This window comes from Trichoderma ghanense (assembly GCF_004382785.1).
Source record: "Trichoderma ghanense strain CCMA-1212 chromosome Unknown scaffold_12, whole genome shotgun sequence".
Taxonomy (NCBI): Eukaryota; Fungi; Ascomycota; class Sordariomycetes; order Hypocreales; family Hypocreaceae; genus Trichoderma; species Trichoderma ghanense.
This window is the reverse complement of record NW_027395675.1, coordinates 441886-468949: the sequence shown is the minus strand read 5'-3', so window position 1 is coordinate 468949 and position 27064 is coordinate 441886. Positions and strand designations below refer to the sequence as shown.

At 52.9% G+C, this 27064-nt stretch overlaps 14 protein-coding genes across 14 annotated transcripts; 10 read left to right on the top strand and 4 right to left on the bottom strand.

The window, feature by feature from the left end:
• Positions 1-946: 946 nt before the first annotated feature.
• CCMA1212_008542 (putative transporter) lies at positions 947-2975 on the top strand (the record flags this gene model as incomplete). Its single annotated transcript, XM_073705668.1, has 7 exons — positions 947-1219; positions 1281-1373; positions 1432-1479; positions 1551-1744; positions 1803-1967; positions 2024-2209; positions 2264-2975. The coding sequence occupies 7 exons, from the start codon at positions 947-949 to the stop codon at positions 2973-2975; spliced, it is 1671 nt and encodes a 556-aa protein (XP_073555985.1).
• Positions 2976-4109: 1134 nt separating this feature from the next.
• Positions 4110-5093, bottom strand: CCMA1212_008539 (uncharacterized protein; the record flags this gene model as incomplete). The annotated part of the gene is made up of 1 exon (XM_073705667.1): positions 4110-5093. The coding sequence occupies one exon, from the start codon at positions 5091-5093 to the stop codon at positions 4110-4112; it is 984 nt and encodes a 327-aa protein (XP_073555751.1).
• Positions 5094-6562: 1469 nt separating this feature from the next.
• On the top strand, positions 6563-7444 carry CCMA1212_008538 (uncharacterized protein; the record flags this gene model as incomplete). Its single annotated transcript, XM_073705666.1, has 1 exon — positions 6563-7444. One exon carries the CDS (start codon positions 6563-6565, stop codon positions 7442-7444), a length of 882 nt encoding a protein of 293 aa, XP_073555750.1.
• Positions 7445-8337: 893 nt separating this feature from the next.
• On the bottom strand, positions 8338-8870 carry CCMA1212_008537 (uncharacterized protein; the record flags this gene model as incomplete). Its single annotated transcript, XM_073705665.1, has 2 exons — positions 8338-8585; positions 8648-8870. The coding sequence occupies 2 exons, from the start codon at positions 8868-8870 to the stop codon at positions 8338-8340; spliced, it is 471 nt and encodes a 156-aa protein (XP_073555860.1).
• Positions 8871-9681: 811 nt separating this feature from the next.
• Positions 9682-10247, bottom strand: CCMA1212_008536 (uncharacterized protein; the record flags this gene model as incomplete). Its single annotated transcript, XM_073705664.1, has 1 exon — positions 9682-10247. A coding segment is annotated over one exon (558 nt), but the record flags the coding sequence as incomplete, so codon positions are not given.
• A 299-nt stretch (positions 10248-10546) lies between these two features.
• Positions 10547-10765, top strand: CCMA1212_008535 (uncharacterized protein; the record flags this gene model as incomplete). Its single annotated transcript, XM_073705663.1, has 1 exon — positions 10547-10765. The coding sequence occupies one exon, from the start codon at positions 10547-10549 to the stop codon at positions 10763-10765; it is 219 nt and encodes a 72-aa protein (XP_073555856.1).
• A 156-nt stretch (positions 10766-10921) lies between these two features.
• CCMA1212_008534 (uncharacterized protein) lies at positions 10922-12697 on the bottom strand (the record flags this gene model as incomplete). Its single annotated transcript, XM_073705662.1, has 4 exons — positions 10922-11238; positions 11294-11789; positions 11896-12343; positions 12690-12697. The coding sequence occupies 4 exons, from the start codon at positions 12695-12697 to the stop codon at positions 10922-10924; spliced, it is 1269 nt and encodes a 422-aa protein (XP_073555854.1).
• Positions 12698-13311: 614 nt separating this feature from the next.
• Positions 13312-13572, top strand: CCMA1212_008533 (uncharacterized protein; the record flags this gene model as incomplete). Its single annotated transcript, XM_073705661.1, has 1 exon — positions 13312-13572. The coding sequence occupies one exon, from the start codon at positions 13312-13314 to the stop codon at positions 13570-13572; it is 261 nt and encodes an 86-aa protein (XP_073555865.1).
• A 5-nt stretch (positions 13573-13577) lies between these two features.
• Positions 13578-14030, top strand: CCMA1212_008532 (uncharacterized protein; the record flags this gene model as incomplete). Its single annotated transcript, XM_073705660.1, is given in 3 exon segments — positions 13578-13582; positions 13596-13746; positions 13851-14030. The coding sequence occupies 3 exon segments, from the start codon at positions 13578-13580 to the stop codon at positions 14028-14030; spliced, it is 336 nt and encodes a 111-aa protein (XP_073555864.1).
• A 43-nt stretch (positions 14031-14073) lies between these two features.
• On the top strand, positions 14074-14304 carry CCMA1212_008531 (uncharacterized protein; the record flags this gene model as incomplete). The annotated part of the gene is made up of 1 exon (XM_073705659.1): positions 14074-14304. The coding sequence occupies one exon, from the start codon at positions 14074-14076 to the stop codon at positions 14302-14304; it is 231 nt and encodes a 76-aa protein (XP_073555863.1).
• Positions 14305-14725: 421 nt separating this feature from the next.
• CCMA1212_008530 (uncharacterized protein) lies at positions 14726-19670 on the top strand (the record flags this gene model as incomplete). Its single annotated transcript, XM_073705658.1, has 2 exons — positions 14726-15484; positions 15552-19670. 2 exons carry the CDS (start codon positions 14726-14728, stop codon positions 19668-19670), a joined length of 4878 nt encoding a protein of 1625 aa, XP_073555862.1.
• Positions 19671-20598: 928 nt separating this feature from the next.
• Positions 20599-21102, top strand: CCMA1212_008529 (uncharacterized protein; the record flags this gene model as incomplete). Its single annotated transcript, XM_073705657.1, has 1 exon — positions 20599-21102. The coding sequence occupies one exon, from the start codon at positions 20599-20601 to the stop codon at positions 21100-21102; it is 504 nt and encodes a 167-aa protein (XP_073555900.1).
• A 592-nt stretch (positions 21103-21694) lies between these two features.
• Positions 21695-22912, top strand: CCMA1212_008528 (Small RNA degrading nuclease 2; the record flags this gene model as incomplete). The annotated part of the gene is made up of 1 exon (XM_073705656.1): positions 21695-22912. The coding sequence occupies one exon, from the start codon at positions 21695-21697 to the stop codon at positions 22910-22912; it is 1218 nt and encodes a 405-aa protein (XP_073555901.1).
• Positions 22913-24137: 1225 nt separating this feature from the next.
• On the top strand, positions 24138-26975 carry CCMA1212_008527 (uncharacterized protein; the record flags this gene model as incomplete). Its single annotated transcript, XM_073705655.1, has 6 exons — positions 24138-24762; positions 24819-25125; positions 25178-26499; positions 26562-26743; positions 26812-26905; positions 26959-26975. The coding sequence occupies 6 exons, from the start codon at positions 24138-24140 to the stop codon at positions 26973-26975; spliced, it is 2547 nt and encodes an 848-aa protein (XP_073555899.1).
• Between the last annotated feature and the right edge of the window lie 89 nt (positions 26976-27064).

Here is a 27064-nt window from a genome sequence, read left to right as displayed (position 1 = left end):
CCGTCTTCGTATACCTGTTCCCCCTTGGCGCCGGCCGTTGAGAAGCGGGTGGCGGCAACACCACGGCTCCAGATATTCACGCCATATTTAGTTCGCCCTCGTCGCGTACGATCAACTCCAAACAAGCATACGGAGTTATGCCACCGCGTAAAAAAAAAAAAAAAAAAAAAAACAGTCCGTTCAGCCGTCTTTTTAATGTAGATATTTGCCGTACCTTTTACATGCAGTTCCCGAGCTCGTCTAACCTAAAACTGTGGCATCCCCTTGCCGCGACCCAATCGCAAGCCTCGCCGCTCGATTCCTCACAATGCAAACATCTAACGCCATCGCGAGGGCCCCGGTTTAGTCTCACACAACGTTATCGTCGAGACCCCCCCCAGAAAAGCGGGATTGTGGTGCGGATTATTCTTCCTCAGAGCGGAAACTTTGAGGAGCTGCTTCCTATCAGGTATTAGATTATGATAATCATCTATGTTCGTATGCGTATATTGTGGTTGGGCTGATGATAAAGAGACTCCCATCTTGATACGATATTCCCGGCATGCAACCTCGGGCAAGGCCATGGCTAGACTACTCTGCATCTACCAAGCATCGTCGTCACGCAACTCGACATCCGGCCAAGGGAGCCAATGGCAGCTCCTCCAGTCCGTGACAAAGCCGTTGATCCCAGCAATGGTGTGATTGCTCTCAACCATCGCGACACCCCGAGCAATCGCAATCTTCTGCAAAACGACGCAGCTGCAGAAAGGGCAACCACCCATTCCAAGGCCTTGGCCTATCTGCAGCCTCTGATGGCGTAATAGACGCCCCGACAACGCGGTAACGCATGCCGGCTCGTCGCCAATATATAAGATGTAAACGCCCGCTGCTTTTGGGACAGATTGGGAACTTGAACCAGGGCTCCTGTGATACGGCGTCGGCTCAGCAGCAAGTTGATCTCCCCGCAATGTCGCACAGCGTGATGCCAGCGCCACAAGATGGCAAGGAAGGAATTGCCGACGAGAAAGCCGTCTTCACTTCCCAGGAGTCGTCGATAACAGGCGAAGTTCCGGAACGTAAAGACGGGGCGTTTGGGTCGACGAAGGACCATCCCTTTGCTGACCCGGCCATGGCTGCGCACTGGCGCGGCGTGTATGAGAAGGCGAATTATGAAAACCGGCACAGGTTCGATCCGGAATTTACGTGGACGGCAGAGGAGGAGAGGAGACTGGTCAGAAAGGTATGTTGCTGCTGCGTGAAACTCCGGTGTCTCGTTATGTTCGGATGCTAACTTGTGGAAGATTGACCTTCGGATCATGCTGTGGGCTTGGATCATGTTTTGCGCCCTCGACCTTCATCGACGGAATATCAATCGTGCCATCTCAGACAACATGGTAGGAAAAATATCAACGCCCACTCAAATATCAATTGCTTCGACTAACACAACTCCAGCTTCCAGAGGTTGGCATGAACACAAACGACTTTAACTACGGGCAAACGGTGAGATATCCATGGTTTTCCAATCCTATCGAATTGGTTAGTCATACTAATTACCGCTCTGTTTCTTCCAGATCTTCCTCGTCACGTTCCTCGCCGCCGAGCTGCCCAGCGGTCTGATAAGCAAGCGAGTCGGTGCCGATGTCTGGATCCCGTTCATCATGATGAGCTGGTCCCTCATTGCAGGCAGCCAAGCATTCATCCATAACAGATCAGCCTTTTTTGCCATTAAGGCTCTTCTTGGCCTCTTCATGGGCGGCTTCATTCCGTACGTACTCCCTATCGCCGTTCAACATGGAAGAATGCGATTAGCTAACGCAATGAAGCGATATTGTCCTTTGGCTCACCTACTTTTACAAGTCGAACGAACTTCCCGTCAGATTGGCTTGGTTCTGGACTGCCCTGAGCACCGTCAACATTGTCGGCTCGCTGATTGCCGCTGGCGTTCTTCAGATGAGAGGTATCGCCGGCTGGGGCGGCTGGCGATGGCTGTAAGCAACCCACAGCTCGATACTCGACACCAGTTTCTCCCTAACAATTGATCTAGGTTCCTCATCGAAGGCATCCTGACCCTCATCATTGGCACGTTCTCATGGGTCCTTATGCCCCCCGGCCCGTGCCAAACCCGAAATTGGTTCCGCGGCAAAGACGGCTGGTTCACCGAGCGTGAGGAGTCCATCATGGTCAACCGGCTCCTGCGTGATGATCCTAGCAAAGGAGACATGAACAACCGGTGAGTACTGAAAATCCGTCAGCTTGCCAGGGATAGAAACTTAGATTGCCTCAGACAAGCCGTCGGCCCCGTCCTCCTCCTTAAGGTCCTCAAAGACTGGGAGCAGTGGCCGCTCTACCTCCTCGGCCTCCTCGTCTACATCCCGCCCAGCCCTCCGAGCACATATCTGTCATACATCCTCCGCAACATCGGCTTCTCCGTATTCAAGGCCAACCTGCTCACCATCCCGTCCCAATTTCTCTTCGCAGTCAACCTCGTCATCATATCCTGGGTCTCTGAGCGCTTCAAGGAACGCGCAATCATCTCGTCGATTTCCAACATCTGGATCTTTCCATGGCTCGTCGCTTTGGTGACTCTTGATGCAGAATCATCACCGTGGATACGATATGCCCTTTTGACGGGCCTACTCAGCTATCCATACTGCCACGCCATCGTCGTCAGCTGGAACGCGAAGAACAGCAACGCAGTCCGTACGAGAGCCGTCAGCGCGGCTCTGTACAACATGTTTGTGCAGAGCGGCAACATCATCTCGTCCAACATCTACCGCGACGACGACCAGCCTCTGTACAGACGAGGCAACAAGATTCTGCTGGCCATCAACTGTTTCAATATTGTTCTCTTTTATGCGGTCAAGGTGTTTTATATCTGGCGGAACAAGGTCAGGGAGAGGAAGTGGAACGCCATGACGAAGGAAGAGCAAGAGGACTATTCGCTCAATACCAAGGACGAGGGGATGAAGCGTCTAGACTTTAGATTTGTACACTAGATGGATGCTGGATAGGTAGATATCGATCAAGGCTAGATACCTTGAATAGTGGACTCTTTCGAAGAATCTCAGCAGCATGGATTGCCTTGATCACTCCTTGTCCAGACTTTGCTCTGACAGATGCTGCATGTGCTCTTGTTCACCGACCAAAGAGTATCTGGCGCTAGCCTGGTGTAGGCGGTACGGATGCAACGCAGCCTTTTCGTATGATGATATAGAATCAGAGGGACGATGCTTTTACGTTCCTGCTGATGCTGCCGCCATGGTTGGATGTTGAGGGGCATGGAGCAATATAGACCCAGCCACCTCAAACCGCCACGAAAAAAAAAAAAAAAAATTACAGGTCACCGCATTGTCGTTATCGTCGTTGCCGCAGAAGTTGTGGCGTGGTTGTAACCGAAGAGCCGCTCTAGATCGGTGCCGTGGCCAAGGCCGGGGCCGGGCATGATGAGGCTCGGGATCAATGCATGCCGGACACAGCTTCTACCAAGTGTCAAAGAACTGGGCAAGGGCGCAGTATGATTCGTACAGTCAATGGCCTCGCCTTCTCCCATCCACTAATTGACTGGATATGCAAGCAGAGTAAACTTCCACACCAGGATTCCCCCTTCATGATGGTCGGGGAAGCTTCATAGTTTCCACATGAAGCAAAAGCCATCAACCCATCACGTGACTGGTCTGGTGGTCTAGTGGTATGATTCTCGCTTAGGGAAAACCCAAAGTTGATTCTGCGAGAGGTCCCGGGTTCAATCCCCGGCCAGACCCTTCTTTTTCCTACCCATTTCGACGTCTTTTTTTTTTTCTGCCTCTCTCAAGCGCTGGAATTGTCTTGATGAGCTTGTTACCGTCGCGAAGTCAGACATCAACATATTCTCATTGGTCTGGTGGTCTAGTGGTATGATTCTCGCTTAGGGTCAACCCTACAGCTTGTTTGCGAGAGGTCCCGGGTTCAATCCCCGGCCAGACCCTGTCGGATGAAATCCAGTAGCGCTATCCGGTATAACTTTTTCTTTTTTGCTGTTGAGCGTAATTGACATGTTCCTTCACTACCTTACACCGCCTACTAGGAGATACTAGGTAGCTACAATGGACATTCAACCCTCCTCCTCAAAACCCCGAATGCGTGCGAGAAGCTCATGAAGCCATCATCACATTGGTGTGTTCCTTGCCCGTCATTAAAGCAACCCATTTGGGATCACTGGGATCCAACCCCGCCCCCAAGCCCCTACGACAAGTAAACATCACCCTCATAAAGTACCCCTTCGCAACGTCTATCGTGGACTCTACATCTACATCGCAGATGCGACAAGTGGTCCTGTGGGTATAAGGACCATCCAGATCGCACCACCTCTCCATTGGATGGGATGGGCACCGGGGCGGTCTGCCGGTCACCCATGCTTGCACCTCTGGGTGGCCGTTCCTCTCCCCAAATGTTGGCTCAGAGACGCTGAGGCTCTGGTGGGGGCAGGCGATGTAGTGCTCTGGCGAGCCTGCGTGTATCTGGCTTACGACTCGAAGTCTCTGTTCAAAGCTGCCTTTGTCAAAGTAGACGTGGCAGAACCAATTGAACAGAGCATTTGTATCGGTGAGAATGGACCCTTTGTCAGACAGCTCTGGCACGAAGACCATCCCGCGTGGAGAGCCGAGCGTGCGACGGACGCTGGCCAGCTTGTTGAATGAAAGATGGTCGCTCACAGACCAATGCATCGGCAAGAGAGGAAGCGTGGGGTCGGGCCAGGACGAGGGCGGGACGCTGACCGGGGGTTCGTCGTGCAGCTCTTCGCCGTCGGCCTCTCCGCATAACGTACTCGAGTCGAGCCACGACTGGACGGTATTGTGACGAGTAGCGATCAATTGCTTTGATGATTGTAGTGGAGGCACCCGGAGCGAATCATGTTCGGTGCAACAGCACTGACGAGAGTTGCAGGCGCATGGTGCTATGTATTTCGACTTGAGGTCGGCGACCACCTCCTTGGAGACTTTCTCCCTCGGCTTTTTCTCCACAGGCTTTGCCTCCACAGGCTTTCCCTCCATAGGCTTTTCCTTCCGAGTTGCAGAATCCTTGGAACGGCTCTTCAGGAGTCTTCTAACTCCCAGGGCGACGACAAATGCGCTCATGGTGATGGAAAAGCCGCAGATGAAGTGTAGTAGGGAAGCGACGTTGTGTATCGAGATGGAGAATAAGCTGGATCGGGGCGGGAGAACAGACTGCAGCTGAACAATGAGAGCGGGCTGTATTGGAAAACGATCAGATTGAGAGGGAAAGACAGTTGAAAGGTAGGATCACAACGAATGTGGGAGGGCAGCGCTTTAGATAAGGCGTTCCTGTGTTGTTTGGCTTGTCGAATGGGCGTCATCATCTGCTCAGTGAAGGTCTCATCTGGACAAGCCACCGAGGGCTGATATGAAGGTGAACAAGTGACTGTGGAAAGCGCAGAGTTAAAAGACTGTTTGCTTCCTTATTGAGTAGTGGAAGTATTCTACCTACCTTACTTGGGTTGAGGCTTATCAGATCTGGCCCATGAGCATCCGGATGGTTGGCCGGGAAGCGGCCAACCAGGCCAGCCACGTCAGGTGCCTTGTTTTGATGATTTTGTAATGCCACCGTTACTGTTTCCGGAGTGAGGCGTATGAGTTTAGGGCTGATCTTCTCAAATTCAATGAATTTCATAGAGGGGAAGCTGTGCTACTAGCAAATTCAATTGGCGCCACTCTGGGCTGCTGGACCGTCCAGGTGTAGCCGATGGCCATTCTGTGGAATTAAGATTAGATGGCAAAATAGTGAGGGGACACACCGCCGGTCAGCCACAGGGTTTAAACGACGGTTCAAGAAGGGTATAAGCGAACACAGCAAATCTACCTAGGCGGTCGGGCAGCACGGCAGCAACACCATTGCTGAGGCCACGATCTACTCTCACGACTGACGATGCAAAACATGGAAGCCGCTTAAGAGGATGCTCTACGGCATATCAAGTAAGTACACCACTACACCCCCGCATCAGCTTCCCCTCGGTGCCACTTCTGTACCTCATCCTTCTCTGACACATTAGACGATGGTGTCAATAGAAGCCTATTCGGAGAGAAAATGAGAGAAGCTATTGAGATTCCCAAAGAATCAGCCGTTGTAGCTTGTCTCGAATATGTCCGTCACCCTTGCAGATGCCTGTCTTTGCTGGTGCTTACCTACGACTGGCACGTCATCCTCCACACCACCGCCCACAACCTTGACCATGTTCCGCCGCGATCGATGCAAGGAGATGCCGTAGAAGAAATCGGCTCGTCGTGGTTTGTTTGCCAGTTAAGCCCAGGGTCATGGGCGAGGCGAGGTAGGTAGTTTGTGCTTTGAGGTACAGGCAAACCAGTGTCACGTGCGCTGCGATACGAATACGTCATGGCAAGAAAGTCGAGCGGTCGCAGAAGATGAGAGGGCTGGCTGCCGACCTAAGGAGTAGGTAAACAAACAAAGAGAGAATCTCAACACTTGACAAAGGCGCAACCAGCTCGAGCCCAGCGGAATATTCCTTTCTTTTTCCTTTTCCTCTTTCCGTTCCAAATGCAGCTGGAATATACGGCCAAAACTGCAAAGAATGCAGTCCATCATCTCCGCCTTTCCTCTCTTCACCCCCAGCAAGCGGGCCAGCGCCTCACCACGGGTTTCCCTTGGCACATCTCCCAGCATTGCAGGCCCAGCCTCGCCGCGGCTGAAACTGAAAAAGAATACGTCTGGATCGACAAGACGACAGTCGTCTGCCAGGAGGCTTACAAACGAGGAAACGTCTCTGCAGAGGGAGGATGAAAATGGTGGTGAGGCTGACCAGGCGAGTGACACAGTGGGAGACTCTCTGCAGCTGGAACAACATGAGGTGGTGTCGGCATCGACGCCTCGCGCAGCACCAAGCGCGGTGAATGTGGTAGAGGCGTACTCAACAAGATCAGCGATGCGGGCTGGACGCATCTCGGAGATTCTGCGACGGGCTGAGATAGGAGCGGAGGAGACTGGAGAGACTGAGGAATCGCAACCGGAACAAGAGGTGGATGCGATGCAAGAGGAGGCAGTTGGGAGAGAAGAAGAAGAAGACGAAGAGGAGGAAGGAGACGAGGAACAATACGGCTTTGAAGGCTTCGTCGGATATCGCTGGGTCGGCGACTCAATCGAGATCCAGGTGCAATGGGACAGCGGCGAGACGACCTGGGAGCCCGAAGCCAATTTGCACCACGATTGCCCCGAGGCCCTCTTCGAGTACTGGTGTTCACATCAGGGCCGGCCCAAGAATCCGAGAGACCCGGAGATGTACGAGATATATTCCATCCTCAAGCACAACAGGAACCGGAGCAGATTGCTGGTCGAATGGGTCGGATTCGAGCGTTCAGAGGCGACATGGGTGTCGCGCAAAGTAATCGAGGAGACGGCAAAGGATGTTGTTGATGCCTACTTTGGTAGCATCAAGACGAAGAGTAGGAAGAAGTGAGGTAGATTGATGAGGCAGAGGGTAGGTTTCTTCACCTGATATGTATATCTAGCATGCATATAAGCGTAACATGGGACAAGGGAGGCTTGACAAAGGATGACTCTAGACATGATATTGTATAATCAGCCGTAGCTATGCAACAGAACCCTGTCGTAAATGCCAATGATGCCACTGTCCGGGTTCCTCGACGTGCTCCAGCCTCCATGTGAATACAAGATGCCTGCAATTCTGCTGAGATGGCTTCCGTACCACCCAGGCAGGTGTTTCAGCGGAATGATAGACCTGCCAAATTCAGGTCGTCTCTACATACATGCTAATCCCTGGTACTACCCAGTATGCCTAGTTGGGATGATAGTAAGCCAGGGTGCGATACTGGGGAAACACTACACTCCGAGTATCAAGTTCACATACTGAATGTAGACACCTAGTGCTCTTTTACCTCCCAAGGCACACAACCTCCCTCTCGCCATGCTTCCGGGAAGGTGGGCTAGGACAGGTGTGGCGTTGTTGACGAAACGACGCCGGCGGTGGTGGTGCTGCTTGAGCAATGCAGCGGCGTCGGGGCGAGCGCAGATTTACGCCTCCGTGAGAGTCTCCCGCCTGAAGAGGCGCTAGTCACGAGGCCCGTCGCTAGGATGTGGTCAGGGGAGGCCGCATAGGTTATGGCGGTGATTCGGGTCAGGGTCGTATGGGCAGCCGAGAAGCGGTTTCGGTGCTCTCCCGAAGCAACGTGCAATCCTAGGCAAACTCGTTCGTCAGTCAATTTCTTTTCGATACCAGTAACCTTCTTTGCAGAGACAGTACCGATAAATATCTGACACGAGGTGAGTGGTAGTAATACCAAGTCCTATCCTGACACGAGTTGGTCCTTGTGTAGCAAAGGGGTTGTGTGGCTAAATCAGGGAACCCTCCATACGCGAGCGTTGCTGTGCACGGGAGCGATTGGCCTTTGATCGAGCCATAAACTCGATGCCTTGCACCACCTCAGCAGCCGTCACAGTGGATGAAGTATCGTCGCCATGCCTGCGTGTGATTTGCAAGGCGACAGAGCTGCTTCGAGTTCGTCTTTGGCGGTGGTGCTTGCTGGGCCTGGGTGGGTTGTATTTGGTTCGCAAAGCGGTGGGCCCACCATCTCCATGGCCTAGGCCCCAGCTAGACGGAGCAGTTCTGGTCTGGTTGGGCGACCTTGCCCCAAAACCGCACCACAGTGTTCCCGTGATGGCGAAGGCTGCTCCTTCCTGTGCCAGTGCGACTGGAGCCTTGCCGCAGCCGAGGCAGAGATACCAGAGGAGGAAGAGAGGTCACGGCGGGCATTAGAGGGGAGGGGAGGCTGTTCCGTGACCCAGTCCACGCCTATGGCCACAAAGCGAGCTTGGCGTATGTAGCCAGGGTGCTGGGGAGCCAGTGGTGAGGGCGCTGCGGCCATGTTCAACGCCATGCCGAGGCAGCCAGCGGATGTAGACCAGGCGAGTCAAGATAGCAAAATCGAGAGGTCGCCCGAGGATCCGAAAGCAGAGGACGAGCGAACCGAAGCGACGGAGGAGTTGCACCATCGGCAGATGCCACACTGGTCCGTCGAAGCATAGTTGTTCTCTGTCAAGGGCATCCGCAATTGTGAGCAGCCGAGAATTGCCGGCATCGAATAGGCTGAACAGGTCCGTGTCCATCTCCAAAACATCCAAAGCCTCCTGCCGCAATCCCCAACGAGACCGAACCGTCGCCCAGGAAGATCGATCACATATCCACCCACCTACCCCTCCATTCGTCCACCCGCTCATCCATCGTCGCAGTCCCTTGCCGATCGGTCCATGGATCAAAGCGTCCGTTGCCGAATCATTGTAATTCCCATGCGTTCACCTGGTGTATGTCCCTGGCGACATTGCAATCGGCTCATTTGATGTAGCAGGATTCTCCGGCGGCAGATGGCGGTTGATGAAGAAGCAGATATCATGCTTTGACTGACTTGATGCAGCTGCTGGCGGAGTCGGTGGTTTTTGTCGATACAGCGAGCAAAAATGACTGGAGTTTTGGTTGTTTTGAGTGAGGGCTTTTGGCGACGGGTCGTCTTTACGCCTGCGTGTGACTTGCAAGGCGATGGAGCTGCTTTGGCTTCGGCTTTGATGATGATGCCTACTGGACCTGAACGGGTACGCGTTTGATGAAGCGTCTGACCCACAGTCTCCGTGGTTCAGGCCCCAGCCGGACGGGGGGACTCTGGTCCGGCTGGGGGGACGACCCTACCCTACTACTCCTCCTTCTGTCCGGACGGCCGCCGCCGCGCCGCCTCGCTGGAGCCTGGGGCCAGGGCCCCGGTCGGATGGGGGGCGGAGCCGGAGGCTTGGGCCTCTGCCGGGGCCGGGATCGGGGTCGGGGTCGGGGTCGAGGCCGGGGGCCGGACCGGGGGCATTTCGACGTCGCCGCCGCGGTGGTGGCCGGCCAGGCGCCTGGCCAGGTGGTAGAACCCGGCAACGACCACCGTGAGCCCAGCCCAGGTGGTCACAATCGCGACCAACCACTGCATCCACAGGGGAAGCCCGCCGGGCGCCCCAGCCAAGACGACCGTCGTCATCGTCATCGTCGTCGTCGTCGTCGTCGTCATCTTCTTCTTCTTCTTCTTCTTCTTCTTCTTCTTCTTCTTCTTCTTCTTCTTCTTCTTCTTCTTCTTCTGCTGCTGCTGCTGCTGCTGCTGTTGTTGTTGTTGTTGCTGTTGCTGTTGCTGCTGCTGCTTCTGACAGGGGATAGCGACGGCGAGAGAAGAATCAGAATTGATGCCGTCCCAACGTGTCTTTGTTGTATCCAACCATCGACTCACTCAAAGGCAAGAGCGACGAGTCAGAAGTCCGGGTCCAAAAAGGAAGTGAAAGCACAGCCATGCCTTCCCACCTTCCCATGGCAACTCAGTGGGAGGGACATATTCCATTCGTATTCGCGTGGAATCACGAGAACTGCAGGTAAGGTAAGGCCTCTAACGTCCACGGCCAAGACATCGTCGAACCCTGTCGAAAGAAGGGCACCCAACATGGCCAGGGAAGACCAAGCAGAGCATCACGACATGGTCTTTACCCGGCGCTTCATTCCCTTGTTCCAGCGCCCGCGAGAACAATGAGCAACAACATTGTCTGGCGCGACTGTCGAAAGTCCGCAACCTGGGCCAAGTTTGTCTTTGTGGCAGTCCCCTACCCCGACAAGGTCAAAGTCCTGTGCCACCAGATGCAGCCACTCTTCGGCTCTGTGGATATTGCCAACCTTACCAGCGACTACCGAAGTCACCATCTCACGACCGACTGCCGCCCACCCGTACCCATGTCTATGCTTCGGTAGCTACCCAAGGTGAAGGTATGAACACTTATTGAGGGGTATGCGACACGGTTCTGAGCTGGACGAGATGCGTCTCCATCCAAGTGATATGCCCCAGTCGTCCAGTTGCTCTTCATGACTCAAGTAAATGACAGCCTCTCGAACGAGGAAGCCCCATGATCAAGGACTGAGCAAATATCGCGCGTCGCGCTCGGCAAGGATGTTGCAGTACTCCAGTGGCCACTCTGTATATTTCTGATATGACGGGGGAAGCCTTTGGGCCAGATCCTTTGTCCATTTAATGATGACGAATTTTCTGCCAGGGTATTCTGGCTCTTCGGACTTGGCAAGACAGGCATTGCCAAGCACGTAATCGAGGAGAAACATGTGGATGATGAGCAGATGGCCCGTGTAGTTGTCGCTGTCCACAAAGGCCATGAAGTCTTGGTTGCTAAAGGTGGCCGGCATAACGAACAAGGTGACAAACTCCCTCCAGGCTGTGCACGGCTTGTCAGTAAGAACACGATGAGATGTGAGATTTCCTCGTCGTACCGGCTAGACACGATGTGCGCAGATGGTCAACACATCTGACCAGGCAATCACAATACGCCACCTCATTGAGCGTCTGGCACAATGGCCTCAATCGAAGAGCAGAGGCCGCGAACCCTTGGATGACTTCATAGTTCCGCGGCTGTTCGCAGATGAGCCTCTCCAGGGACCGGTCATGCTCCAGCGGCGTGAAATACTTGAAGATGGACATTTCGTAGTTGGTGATTATGGTCGACGCAACCAAGTTGCCGCCCCGCGTTGTCGTGATGTAGTCAATCATGCTGTCCGGCATAAGAGACGACTGGGCGACCAGGCATATCACCGCCGCCATCAGCGCATCTGCGTCCGCGGGCTTTGTCGGAGGATGATCGAGCTGCTGGTTGACCAGCTTCATGGCAGTGACGCGATGCTGCAGCGCCTGCGACGTGTAGTCGACATTGCCGTGCTGAGACAGATGGGAGGCTCCGAGGCCCAGGACAGCATGTGCGAGATAGTCGTACTACGCCGGTAACACATGCACACGCCCTTTGGTGTTAGTCGTGCATGCAAGCTGTCATAGGGCTGAACGAGGCGCGAATTCGCATCGGACGCGGATGTGATCTCACCTGGTGTGACATTGCGGCCGCGTCCATCCACACGTCCTTGCCCTTTAACGGCAGCGTGGGAAAGGCCGCGAGGAGGAATTGGTGATAGAAGCGCAAGTCTTCCAGCGCGATACTGGAGAGGGCAGCACGCGGAGGAAGCGACGAGGAGGAGGAAGACGACGACGATGAAGAAGAGAAGAATGATGATGACGATGATGTCGACGAGGGAGCCGGCGTCGGATAGCTGCAGTTTAGACCGAGGCGGCAGCACGGCGAGCAGAACGGGCGGACCTCGTTGCACTTGACTCGCCTCCTCTTGCAGTTGAAGCATCCCAGCCGCGACTTGAAGTGGCCCCGCCGACTAAGCGGCTTGCTGGGCTTGCGGACCACGGTAGTTGACGAGGCTTGTTCCGACGACGGCGAGTCGTGTAAGTCGACGGACGAATCATCCGACGGGTTGGGACTCCTGCTGTGCTGTGGCTGAGGCATAGTGGAGATTGCGTATTGGGTATGTGAAGGTATGAAGATGGAGAAGATGCGACCAGCAGGAAGTGAAGAGGGAGAGAAGGGGGCGAGAACGGACAAGGAATGGGGGAGAATGATGAGATGGGCGAGAGAGTCTCCTTGGGGTGCTATCGCGGCTCAAAGAGGCTGAACCGAACTTTTGCTTAGCGGCGACAGCAAACGACAAATCACGCCGTTGTCGCAAACCGCAGCGGGATGCTGTCAACCAGAGCTTCCTCTTAGGCAGCAATTGATGCGCTCAAGAACGTTTTGCGCGTCTTGACGGCTCCTCGGATGTAGAAAAGGCGCACTTTGGCATTCTGCCTCTCCCTCTTCTGGAAATGTGTTCTTTGCTTACGGCGGGAATCGCGTATACATGCAGTTGTGACTCCGGTGACATTTGACGAGAAAGAGGCTCTTCCAGCATTCAGAAAATACGAGCTTTCAAACCTGGCCAAATCGGCGTCTCATTGGAGGCTGATTCACGTGATGGATGCTGATACCTTCGATCCCCCCCTTGACGAGGGTGAGAGGATCTGATAGGTGGGGATCTGACAGGGGCAGTGCTAGGGCATATTGGTCGATTCTTAGGTTACCCGGAATCTGAACAATGGAGGAGGAAATGTTCAGGATGCAATTAGGCGACGATTCCAGATGGTATTTCGTAGCCGAACAGTCCATGTATGTCGTCGGTGTAACGGGCGTTTGCAGTTGGTGGCTGCTGTACGATAGGGGAGTGACTTTCTATTCAGCAGCTCGATCTGGCTTACAAGCATCCCAGGCTGATCTGAACCTGATATACTCTAGTCACTAGAAATAGAAGAAGATCAGAAGAGAAGAGCGCCAGTAGCAGCAAGTAGCAGTCTTCTTTTCTGCTCTAGGCAGTGGCAGTCGTCCTCTTCCCACGCGGCAGATAAGATGCATACAGCCTTCATGACGAATATCTCGGTGACGCGGATTCCTACGATATCTCGACGACATCAGCCAGGCGGTACACAGCCTCGCCGGCACGACAACCCCGAGCGCGGATTCGGTGAGTTCATCGCCCACGATGTCCTGAAGGGCTTCATGAGATGCCAGCGTGGCTGGGCCGTCACATCGACTGCCTACGGGATGGACACAGCCTTGCTGGCCGTCTTTGACATGGGGAGACGCGGCCCTGTCGTGTTGCTCAATCCTGGTATGGGCGAGTGAGCTCAATGGCGTGCATCGCGCAGGCTCCTGCAGGATGAGGAGATTGTTGATCTCGAGAGATTGGCTGTGTCATTCTTTTTCTTGAGACGCATCATCTCACAGGGGATTGGCCATGTGTACGGGCATAACCTCATTCCGCCGGCGTCGGTCGTCGGGGTTGTCGCTGCGGTGCGGGTCTGAATAAGCACGGAGCTCGGGGGGAGGTTGTTCTCATCGGCACGCCTGCGGAAGGAGGCGGCGGAGGCAACATCAAGCTTCATAATGCCTGGACTTACTAGGATCATCAAGCTGACGCGATCCTCGTCTCGCAGCCTGGTATCGTTGCGAAAGCGGCTTTGACGCGGACGACGTCGTGTCTGCACTTCAGAGTCATTTTCTTTTGGTCGAGTGTCTGCACTTTAAGGTCTTTTTCTTTTGGTCGAGGCTCATACAATGGCGTATCCGTGACTCGGCGTTGATGTTTTTGATCCGCTGAATGCGGGATACAGCAACGTCTCCACGATGACACAGAAGCTCAGGCCCGAGGACCCAGGGCAAAGCTTCAAGGCGCAGAGGAGGGCACAGGCGTCTGCGGACCGGCGCGACATCAGCCACGCGATGCCGAGTCGGAGCGCCGTGTCCCGCTTGCGGCCCGGGCCGAAGATACGGGGGCCGCATGATTCGGAGTTTGCGGCGGTTCCTGGGACGAGGGATGCGCACGAGAGAACGATGGGGGGCTGGTCTGAGGGCTGACAAGCGTTGCGCGGGGGACGAAGGGGGCTATGAAAGAGATGATTTATGACACCGTCTGTCTTTTCGTGGCCGGCTTCAGGTCGACACTCGACATCCCGCTGGGGAGACTTGTCAAGCGCTGAGCGCTGACGCAGCCCGCTTGGAGCTGAGATGAGGAGGTTTTTGACTGGTCCAACCCATGGAACCCAATGCATTCACGACAAGGGACAGCCAATGGAGGGTCCCTGGGGGTTGGGCCACTTTCCAAGGCTCAGCCTCCATGTCTGCCCAGTTTTCCATCGACTTGATGTGCCAAGGCAGATACACTCTTGCCGCCTAAATTTCGTCCTCCGAGAAAGCATCTGCAACCAGCTCAACGTACGATTCTATTCTGTATATCGCGAATGCAGGCGAGCTATTGCCCGTCAATGAACATTGCCAGATGGCTCAGCAAATGCGAGGTGTTCATCTCCATCAGGTCAACAGCATCGACGAAAGCGATGGCGAACCGAACGTCGATGTTATTGCCATCCACGGCCTAGACACAAAGTCGCCCGACACGTGGATCTGGCGGTCCGAAGACGGCGAAAAGCCCAGTGTCAACTGGCTGTCTGATCCGGACATGCTTCCAGCCAAATTGGAACGAGTTCGCATCTTCACTTGCGACTGGCCGGCGGACCTGCTTCAAGACTCAGACTCGGTCCCATGGACAGTGGGGGAGTTTGCGCGGCGCTTGCTCGCTGGAATTCTCGACATGCGACTTCCTCTGGCAGCAGATGCTAAAAGTCGAGATCGGCCAATTCTTTTTATTGCCTCGTGCCTCGGTGGCATCATCTTGATGAAGGCTCTTGTAATGGCTGACAGACCGGAGAGCGATTACTACGCCATCCGAAAGGCCACACACGGCATCGTCTTCCTCGCTACGCCGTTCAGAGGCACCTCGTTTCAAGATATAGCAGCCTGGGTAGAACCAATGCTGAAGACATGGGCCTCGCTCCGAAATCGATCTGTCGCCCAACTGCTTGACAGCGTGAAGGGATCGACGTACGACCTTGAGCAACTCGTTCGCACCTTTACTCGACTCTGCCAAGATGCAGATTATCCTTGCAAGATACACACCTTTTACGAAACGCGTGAAACCATTCTTCAAAGCAAGATCTTGCCGGTGGTTCTCCTGCCGTGGCTTGGCCAGTCGAAGCTTGTACGTACTATGGATGCTTCTTGATGAAATGCTTTCTCCGAGGCTCATGAGTGCTAACCGATGATAGCTGGTTGATCGTAGCTCAGCCACTCTGGATATCGACTCGGATCCCCTGCCACTTGAACGACGTCATGTACTGATGAACAAATTCTGCGGGTCTCACGATGTCGATTACGAGATTGTAGCTGGAAGGCTCGCAGCTCTTCTCCAGGTGGTTCGGAATGGACCTCTGCAGCAAGCGGACGCCTGGATCCGAGACAAACACTACACGGGGGACAGGCTACAGATTCAGCGACTCTCTGGCCAGCTACTGCCAATGGATCAGTGTTACATCAATCTCGTCATCGTGGAGCGACCTGGAGAAGTGCCTGGGCACCCTGCTTCGGCTCAGTCATCTCCGTTCTCAGTTCTCGCTCGGCAGAAAGCTGAATACCCAGATTGGGAGAGCCAAGTCGGGCTCGCAACGCTTTTCAACGAACGTCGTGGATGCGACGGTGGCCTTATGCATCCAAGAAGGATCTTTATTCGAGGTCGAGCGGGGGTCGGAAAGACTACTCTGTGCAAGAAGATTGTTCATGAGTTCCAGCGACAGACATGGACTGAATGGAACAAGCTGTTCGACCGTATTCTTTGGGTGCCTCTACGGAACCTGAAGCAAGAGGAAAGGAAAAGGCCCGGATACAACTACGAGCGCCTCTTCAACGATGAGTACTTCTCTCTGCCCGAGAGCAGGCCGAAGCTTGCTCGAGAACTGGCCAAGGCATTGGCAACTGGGAATAGCAAGACTCTCTTCCTTCTTGACGGGCTGGACGAAGTATCGCAGTTCTTAGTCGGTGAAGGCACCATGGTCTGCTTCCTTCAGGACCTTTTGAAGCAGCCGAACGTAATCATCACGTCTCGACCATCTGCCAAGTCTCTATTGGGCATGGACCTTGAGCTAGAGACAATAGGATTCTATGATGAGCAGGTGGAGGCTTACCTGAACGCCGACCCCGGAATAGAGCCAAAGGTCAACGAGGTCAAATCTTTTCTTCAGCAACATTGGTTACTCCAAGGCCTTGTACGCATTCCAGTTCAGCTAGATGCACTCTGTTACACTTGGGGTGACTTCGATTCCGGAACGTCGCCAGAAACTATGACAGCGATATACCAAGCCATCGAACAGAAGCTGTGGAGAAAGGATGCCGTGAGACTGGGGCGGATGACCGAAGCTGAGGTCGAATCTGCTCATTGTATCGAAATTGAGGACAAAGTCGAGTCTGAAGTCAAGCTTCTGGAATGCCTTGCCTTTGCCGGCATGTACAGCGACGTGCTAGACTTCACTTCTGTACACCGGGAAAAGCTTTCTAGAGCCTGGCGGTCTTCCGGGAAGGCATATGCGCTGGGGCTGCCACTCGACGAGACCCTCGGTCGGCTTTCCTTTCTGCGCTCATCTGACTCTTCAACAATGATCAAGGATAGAAGCTACCACTTTATCCATTTGACCTTTCAGGAGTACTTTGCTGCTCGTTACTTTGTCTACCACTGGTTATCCGGGAGACCTCTTTCTGCGCTGGAACTCGGCACGCAACAGAAGCGAAGTATGATCAAAGAGCTCGATGCGGAAAGCTTCCTTCAAAGTGAGAAGTATAACGCACGATACGACGTTTTTTGGCGCTTTGTCACCGGCTTAATCCACGCTCAGCCCGACGAGAACAAATTGTGCCGCTTCTTCCACATGATCGAGGATCAGCCGCGAGACCTCCTTGGTCCAGTGCATCAACGCTTGATCATGCATTGTTTAAGCGAAGTATCATCTTCAGTTGGGGCCGGATCTTTCACTCTTCTTCGAGAAAAGCTGGAGCGTCACCTGTCTCAGTGGCTGGAATTCGAATGCGAGTTCAATATAACCTACAACATCTCGGCACTATACGGGCGGGGGGCGCAATTAGCCAGAGAGGTCGAGTTTCCCGAGCGAAGCTTGAACGATGTCCTAGAACGAGCATCTGCGGACGTCGATGAGATGGTGCTGGACGGATTGAGAGAGAGTCCCAGACCACCGCAGAGCACGATTGAGTTGATAACTCGCCGGTTCGAGCTTGAGGATATCTACTCTCAGCGGCACTTTCCCGCCATCCGCCTACTAGAGTCACGCAAAGATTTACCAATCCAGACACTCAACGCTCTGATCCGGTGCATCGATCAGGATTGGCAAATACAAAAAGATGCGTTATATATACTCCGCTCACAACGGACTTTACCTGAAGAATGCCAGAGTATTCTAGCGACATGGATGATAAATCGGGATTGGAAACAATTGGAGAACGTGTCGGAGTTTTTCAGTGGTCGACCGCTTGAATATGCCATTGGCGCTATAGTGGCCCAGCTTGACCATCCAGATGCTGTAACGCGACGAGATGCAATACAGATGCTCGAGCGCAATCATGAGTTTGCTGGACACGTCATCCAGGCTGTAGCCGCACTCCTTGAAGACGACGATCCAGATATTCGACTGGGAGCATTACGGATACTTGAGCATCAACAGCTACCGTCAGACGACATGGTTTGGGCTGTAGCAGGACAACTTGGAGATGAACGTGTTCGACTGTCAGCACTGAAAGTACTCGAGCGCCAACAAACGCTGCCGGAAAATGTCTTCGAATGCATCGCCGCACAATTGCAAGATAATGACAGGGGAATCCAAGAGGCAGCAATCCGAACGCTCAATAATGCATCCACCATATCAGGAAATGTGACGAAGACTATAGTGGACTTGATAGCAGTCCAAGACGACATAGTCCAAAGCCTCATGGCTAGACCGATATTTCAATCGTCATCAAATCTGCAGGAGACTATATTACGTACCGCAGTCGACTGGCTTACGAACCCAAATAGTCGTATCCAATTAAAAGCGTTCCGTCTTATCAGCATCTCACACTATTTACCTAAACATATCATCCAAGCTATGGCAGAACTACTTCAGAGACATGACAAGGCAATGAAACTGAAGATACTAAAACTGTTAAGCGGACGAGGGGCACTGCCGACAGATGTCCTTGAAAAGGTGTTAGCACAGCTCGAAAATCGAAGCTATCGTATCACCAGAGCGGCGCTATATGTGCTAGCATCTTCTTGTCGTCAACTAAATCAAGGGCTGCCTCTTCATGTTTTCAAGTCCGTGGCGGCATACTTGATCGATGAGAAAATGAAGTCCAAACGCAAAGCGCTGAAGGTGCTCTCGACGCCATCAAAGCTGCCAAATGATATCCTAAGTGCTATAGCAAGTCAGTTCAAGGATCCACATGGGTATATAGAAGTCAGATGCGCTGCTCTATCAGCACTTAGCTATCAGACACATCTCTCTACAGAGATTCTCGGGGAGATCGCGGAGCAGCTGCGAGACAGAGATGAAGTTGTTCGAGAGCAAGCAGCTTTGACTCTCGGACGCCAATCAATATTATCTCAAGGGGTGCTGAAAGCTCTCGAGGTACAGTTAGAAGATGAAGATGAACATGTTCGTTCAGCAGCAGCAAAGGCGCTTTGCAATCGATCGTTGTCTGAAGATATTCTAGATGCGATAGCGGCACGGCTAGCAGATCCATCGCATTCCGTCAGAAAAGTCGCCTTGGAAGCACTACGGGGCAAACCAGACTTGCCTGAGAGGATTGTGAAAGCCGTTCTGCGAGAAGCATCCTATGGAGGAGAGTGGGCTATCAAAGAGGAAGCACTGAGGCTGCTTGGAACCCAAGCTTCGTTAATACCTGAAGCACTTCCACTCTTCGTGTCATACCTTGGGTCCGCGTCTGCACCCTTGAAGTTGGATATCTTACGGTCTCTTCAAAGCCAATCGACTTTGCCCGATGACACACTTCACATCGTGACAGCGCAGCTTGACACCGCGCCCATACATCTTGGGTGGGCAGCTCTCCATGAACCAATTAGGTGGGCAGCTCTAAAAGTCCTTGATTGTCAACTGGTTTTGCCTGATACCATCGTAAAGGGCGCGGCTCTTTATCGTACTTGGCTTACACAGAGCTTCAGGGAGCATGTCAGTTGTTATGTTATGGGTGGAGTCACTTACCTTGATGTACCAGATGGGCTGGGAAAAGTCACCTTGAAAGGTGATTCGGGTGAGTTTTTGGAGGCAATGCGGGAACTGCAGAAGGAAATGGGCGTGCCGCGCCATATTCATGATTTATATGCGTGAGAACTACAGCTTCTGTCTATATCTATCTGTCTTATTGTATTTCTGCTACTTTTACGAAATTCTTTATGTTTGGTCAATTGTGCTACGTATGATTTAACTGCAGATTAGACGTCTTCTTAACAGATAATTACATCCAGACAATCATGGCACTCCATGAGCGCAATGTTATAGATGTAGATTGCGTCTGGTTGGCGGGACGTTACAAGGTAGCCACAGCAAGCCGATGTCAGCCCACAGGAACTCTCAGGATAGCACCTCCAGTGCCAACGATATCAGATCAGTCCAACGTAGTCTTTCCAAACATGCCGCTGCCCGCTGGGCCCAATCCAGAAGATTCCGACACGCAGGATTCGGCCTAACGGCTGAGGCTTGTTGGAAAACACCCGCAGCCAGCTGCCTCAGCCAACAAGAGTCTTTGAACTCTGACACGGACTCAATAACTGAGAGCCTTTTTGAACGATCAGAGGCCAGGAAGAACAAGCATCGTGTGCACTCGATGGGCTGCATGCATGATGCCGCAGTGACTGCAGCTGCAGAGTTAGTACATGTGTGTAGTCTCATCCCGCTCGCGTCACACAGAGAGCCACCTATAAATACCGGATCGCCCCCAGCTTCAGTCATTTCATCCCTTTCCTCCAGAGCTTGCAAACCAGTAGCTAGCAACCTAATTGATCCGACTACATACTTGGGTAAGTACCTGTGCTCTGTTTGTGACAGTGTCCCTGAAGATAACTGACATAGTGCTCTTGCTTAGTATAGTATAAAGTGTGAGAAGACTCATACAGATCGAAATCTCGGGAACCGAGAAGATTCGATGCTTCTCACGAGGCTCTTAAGCGTCGCGCTGCTCAGTACAAATAGTTCTAACAAGCTCCATTCATACCTCAGCCCCGCCAACCGAGAGTTGCTCACGACGCTGTTGGGCATCATGACGGACAAAACGGACGACTCGTCTACCACTTGCACCCAATACACACCAGAGACATCTGAGCCTACCATCGTGGGAGAACCGTGGGATGGCCGCCGCTATGCGGTTCCTTGGCCGGGTAATAAGTACCACATCTTTATCAACGACACCGATCGAGCGATTTGCTCCAACGAATCTGGGGGAGTCTACGTCCATGATATCAACTCGGATGTACATAAGCAGTTCACGTGGCTGTGCGTCGAAAAGAACGGATACTTTGGCTTTGTCAATATGGCAACCGGCAGATTCATTGGCCACAACAACCAAGATCTACTGCGCTCAGAAGCGTTGAATCACGAAGCGTGGGAGTTAATGACAGTGCGAAAGCACCCGAAGGGAGGCTACGAGTTACTGATGCCGCACTGGTGGCACACGCTGAAGAGAGTGTCCGTTGTGGCGGGCTCGGATGATCTGGTCTTGAGACAGCATGGAACCACGCTTTGGCAGTTTGTTATGGCTGACTAGACGGGTGTATTCGAGAACTTATATGGTTCTACTTGCTTGCTTTATAGTCAATCTCTCAGCATTTCACTCGGATTGCTTTCAAAGTGAACCCATGGTAAATACTGTTGTACCGCTCGTTCGGAGGGTTCCTGTGTACCACAAGGTAGCAGCGTAGCTTGAAAAACACCCTGCTCACATCCTGTTGGGCACGAGGCTGGGGGCCGCATGAGCGGTCTCTTGTTTTGTAGGCCTCCCACATACCCCCTCACGAAAGACCTACATTGACACCACTTCGGATGAGCGAATGGCAAATGCAGCCGCCAACCAACAGCATTCGGAAGGAGGTGCTTCGTACGTGGTCGACGAACATTGGACGAGCCTTTGACGATCAAGGGCTTGAAACTCATCGCCTCCACGGCCGCGCGCCTACCTGAGTGACTCAGTCCTACAAGGATCTATAGATACGCAGCGATTAGCTGAGCTGGTCCGTATTTTTAGGCCACGACGGCTAGCAGAGATTCTTGTTCGCAGTTTGCTGGACTTCAATTTCGCGATATAATCACCTCTCTGGAGTCGATCATCAAGTCAAGATATTTCTCGCTAGCACCACACGATGGCAGCGTTCCATTGCAGCGTCTGCTCGCAGAGCTTTCAAACCAGACCCAAGATCTACAACCATGCTCTGAGCACCGGCCACGATATGAATCACTGTTGCGAGAAATGTTCCCGATGGTTCAAGACTGAGAGCGATCGAAAGGCGCACATGAACTCACCCATCCACGTCAAGGAGGCAGCAAAGCCCATGTCGAACAGTCCAAATGCATCAGTTGGCCAGAGCAATCAGCCCTTCATCAATGCACCACCTGTAGTGCCACTGCGATTTGGGAGAGTCACATACACTCGCCTTGAAAGAAATGAGCAAGAAGCTGTTTACAGCAAGCTCCTGGCCCGTTGCCATTCTGTGGAAAGTCTTGCCAATGAAGGATACACAGTGGACCTTGAGAAGGGACCAACTACCAAGCCCAAGAAACCGAGGCCAAGCCTTGCAGACTTTCGCCAGACACCGATGCGGCAGCCTGCCGTCAAAAAGAGACGTGCTGTTGTGATTGATTGCGAGATGGCAGAGGCGGTGGATGGATCGGATGAGTTGATCAGCCTCTGCGCAATCGATTTCTTGACTGGTGGGACATTGGTAAATAATTTGGTCATTCCCTCGAGACCGATTAAGGACTGGAGAACAAATATTCACGGCATAGGCGTTCCGGAATTATATGAAGCCATAATGAACCAGGAGGCTCTTAGCGGCTGGATCGCTGCTCGACAAGAGCTGTGGAAGCATATCGATGAGACAACGATCCTGATCGGGCAAACCATATGCTACGATTTTGAGGCCCTGCGTCTCGTCCACACGCGCGTCGTGGACTCGGCAATACTCGCCACAGAAGCTGTCTTCAATAATCTGGCAGGAAGGAAGAAGCCAGGCCGGAGGTGGGGGCTTCAGGAGTTGTGCAAGACGTTCCTCGGAATCGAGATACGCGTTGAAGGGGGGATCCATGACAATTTGGAAGATGTTTTGGCTGCCAGAGAGGTTGTGCTGCAGGCCTTGTTGAAGCCGGCGAAGTTTCAGACTTGGGCGGACAAGGCGCGCAAGGATTTCTGGAAGCCCAAGGCAGGGAACAAGAAGGTGAACAGGAAAGGGACGACGAAGACGCCTCACAGCACTGGATATGCGATTCCAGAGTCGTATACTCTTGAATACGATTGGTACTCGGACGACGGATGGCTTGGCCCAGAAGATTTTGAAGAGTGGCTCTGGCATAGTACTTGGTGAATGGATTGGCTGGTTAACTACGCATGTTACGTTGACGATAACTGGTACTAGAGAGCGTCAAGGCAGCACCTGAGCCGTCGACTATTGCTATTTAACTTCCGTATTTTGAATCTTTCTACATACTGCTACTGCTCGCTGTTCGAGGTCGGAGACTGGATGCTTTTCGATCTTATCGCTCTCGTATAAGCTGGTTGGCTACTGCACCCGGCTGCCACGCACCACAATCTGGAGGAAGCGTCAGGATATGCCTTACCTCTCCAGGTGTTGCATAGGATGCTTCTGCGCCCCATGCAGCCAAGGCAGTTTTGCTGCTTCTTTGTGTGCCGTGCATCCGGTAAATCAGCCTCATAATGGGCATTTTTAACGACGCATACGACAAACATCCATTAGTCTATAGACTGAGGTGATGTCGGCGTGGTTACAACGACCATTCTTGGTCCATCTTCGAATGTGAAGCGAGTTACCATGCCTTGCTTGCTCATACTGGTTCCATATACGGCTTGGAAGCAGGTTCTCTGACCAGGGCGCTTTGATATGGGGGAGTCCCAGGCGGGGCCCCCTTTTTGGCCTCTATTCCATCGTGCTGTGATACTTCTAGAAAGATATTGTGGGCGTCCCTGCAACGCTAGAATGGACGCAATCGTCCGATCTCAATCAGCACTTAATTCCACTGTGGAGGGGCCACGATTGAGTCTCTAGCTTATCTGCAACTCTGCTGTCGAACTGCGACCACGAGCATTGGGGGTCTGGGATTCTCGGGTTTCCTCTCCAGGGATGTGTTCCGGCGCCCTCCGATGTCATTACAGAGAGCGGCGCTACAAAGTAGACCCCATGATGGGATAAGAGGGCCGAAAAGTCAGGATATTGACTCATTGGGCTGAAGGAAAGCTGGCTGGAATAGAGATGATAAGCTAGATGATAGAGCCTTCACTAGATTCCTCATTTCTCATCCAATTGCTCAGTTAATCCGTGCATACCCGACATGCACATGCAGGCCAGCATATGATGACGTCCGGGTTTAGGTGCCATTTGAAGTTTAGCAGATAAAACCAGCAGTCGCTCGCCCTATTCGACAGGACAGTTATCATCGGATCCCAGTTGACAGGCGAAGACATAAATTAGCTTCGAGTGCGCAGCCTCATGTGTCCTCCTCCGTCAGCATATCACCGCATAACACGAACACGGCAACAGAGAATCGGGGTGAAGTGGAAACCAGAGCGTCAACATGAAGATTGGCCCGCCGCAGCCGCGGGCGCAGCCACAGCCCTCTAATGGCGATTACATGTACTCGGACTCACTCCCCGTCTATTACTCAACCCAGACCGCTGCTGATATTTTGCAAATTCCGGATGATGGCGGCCATGGCGGAGCATCAGAAGACATCAACGCCCATTTCACAACCCTCTCCTTCTATAGACCTTCGGATCAGCATATCGACCTCAGTTATGGCATCTGGGAGGATACCTGTCTCGCCCACCTCAAGCTCCTGCACGCCATCCAGTCCATAAAGGAGGAGATTGGCTACACTGACGGACTGTGGAATCTCTGGGACAGCCGTGGCAAATGGGCATTGGACGATCTTCGCGTGGATGCAGACTGGCCTACCATTCGCATGCTTGAAAAGACGAACTCGGCGACTGTGACGAAGGCTGGGCACAGCAGATTGCGCGAGAAGAGATGGGCTCTGTTTGTTGCGCGTGCGGTCGACCGATATGAGGCGTGGTGGCATACGCTTGCGGAGACGGAGATGCTGACGGAGCAGGATATGGCGACGCCTGATCACCCCAAGTATAAGAAGTTTCCACACCGTCATAAGCTGAGATGGAGAGAAAAGATGCTACCGCCTTTGGGTGAGAAGTGCTGTTTCGTGCTTAACAAGGTCAATGTTGACGTCCCAACGTGGCAGATGTCTTGATGATCCTTCACACACATATGCTCAATCCGCGAGCATTCCTTGAAGACACCATGCGGCATGGACTGGGCTCGTTCTGGCCGGCTGGCATGCCGTGGGAGTTGATACACAGGGCCATTGATGCCGACTTCAACTATAATGTTTCCGATCAAGCAAAGATTCACTGGGTTGCCAAAACAGGGCACCGCTGGCGGAATCAGGACGACGACATGACCAAGGTTCTCAAGTGCCCTTTCTGTCCAAGCAAGAACGAGGTTCCGTGGACGACATGCGGAATGAAGGAAAATGTGACAGACATTGAGTAGGTACAGGTCCAATTACCTCATCGCACTTCTTCCGACTTACATACCCAGGTTTACAGGCCTTATCGGTAATGGATACGGCGACGGCAAGTTCAACCACAGGTGCCCTTCATGCGGAAATGAAAACTACAAAGAGCTTCTCTCAGTGTCAAAGTTCGTCTCCGACTCATCTCATCTGCTAACTCAATCCGTGCCGATGCCGGGAACAATACTTGACCCTGGGTCTGGTCGTCCCGAATTGGTGCCTGAAGGCAGCGCTGGCGACAAGTATTTTAGAACATTCCCCAACCGCATGATCAAAATGGAGTTACGGAGTTCAGTGCTTGAGCTAATAAAACCGCCGCTTCAGCCATCAGAAGAGACTGAGAAAACGAAGACGAAAGACAAGAAGAAGAAGAACAGAAAGAAGGATCAAGAGGAAGTCAAAGTCCCTCCCCGTCTCAACATGAACGCAGTCAGAGACATGATACAGAACACCATCACCAACGTCAAAAAGATCCGCACCATCGACTCAGACAAAGGGCTCTTTGGGCGTCATCAAATACACACCTGGGCCGGCATCACAATCCGCAAGATGATGAGCCGATACTGGCAGAATTTTTCCCCCTTTGCACTCGATCTCTGCGCAGCGGTGATGCGACAAGGCGTCTTTATCGAGAAGATGGTGAATATCGACTGGCTGCACAGTCCTACGGCGAGGGATACCATGACGCGGCTTATCGTCAAATACGACCGGTTCGTGCAGATTATGAAGAAGCATCCGGGCAAGGTAGTTGTGCCGACGCTGGATGTCGATTTGGCGTGGCATACGCACCAGCTTACGCCTTCGCACTACTACTATTATACGGTTTCAAAGACGGGGCGGTTCGTTGATCACGATGATAAGATTGATGAGGATAAGCTTAGTCGGTGCTTTGAGTGGACGACGAAGACGTATCAAGACATGTTTGGGGCTGTGTACAGTGAGTGCATATGCTGGTATTGTGAAAGTGAGTTGTTCTCTCTCTATGGACTACTGGGAATGGGAAGTCATGCTAATTGTTTGATCCTCCTGACAGCAATTCGTTCCTCGCAAATATCAGGTATAGGCAGACTCCTCGCCCTGTCATCAAACGACAAGCTATCAGAGGCATTTCACAAGTCTGAAGCAGCCGAAACGTGTACACCAGACAAGTCGGCTCACGTCTCTTTCCACAACGCCGTCAAGACGATCGAAACAGCAGACCGAAGGAAGGTCACTGCAAGGGCGCGGGCAAGGCAGCGCCAGTGGTTTGAACAAGAGTACAAGAAAGCAGCCAAGAGGTCGGAGAAAAGAGGTCGTCCGATGCCGCCCAAGGAAGAGTATTTTGATAACTGGGGTGCACGGTATACTAGTGAGTCCTCTCCTGCTGCCCCTTACCCGAGATGCCTGAGAAATTGACACCATGGTTGTCAGTGTATGGCCCGTACCCTTTCCCACCGTGGTTCGCTCCGGGGATGTACTACGGCTGGGATCCATCGACTGTTCACAACGGCCCAGGAGCGTGGGAGAATTGCGCTGGGGGATCTTGCGGCAACGGAGGCATAGCTGCTGGTTCCTGCGGCGGTGCTGGAGGATGCAACAATGGCAACGGAGGGGTATGTAACAGCCTCGGATTTGTGTCCTACATCATGTTGTAGCTCTGCAATTCTAACTGATTTTCTAGACGTGCGGATCGAGCGGTGCCGGATGTGGTGGAAATGGTGCTGGAGGGGAAGGAGGCGGAGGCGGAGGGGGATGCGGCGGAGGAGCTGGCTGTGGTAAGTGCCTTGAACTCTTGATCTGTCTTGAAGATGCTGACGATGATGTTTAGGTGGTGGTGGCTGTTGAAGAGCCCCTGGATCATTATCGTACCGTACACTGTACAGCCGCAATTGTGAGCGTGATGCCGTCAAATTCATGGCGCTTGCTTCGTGGCA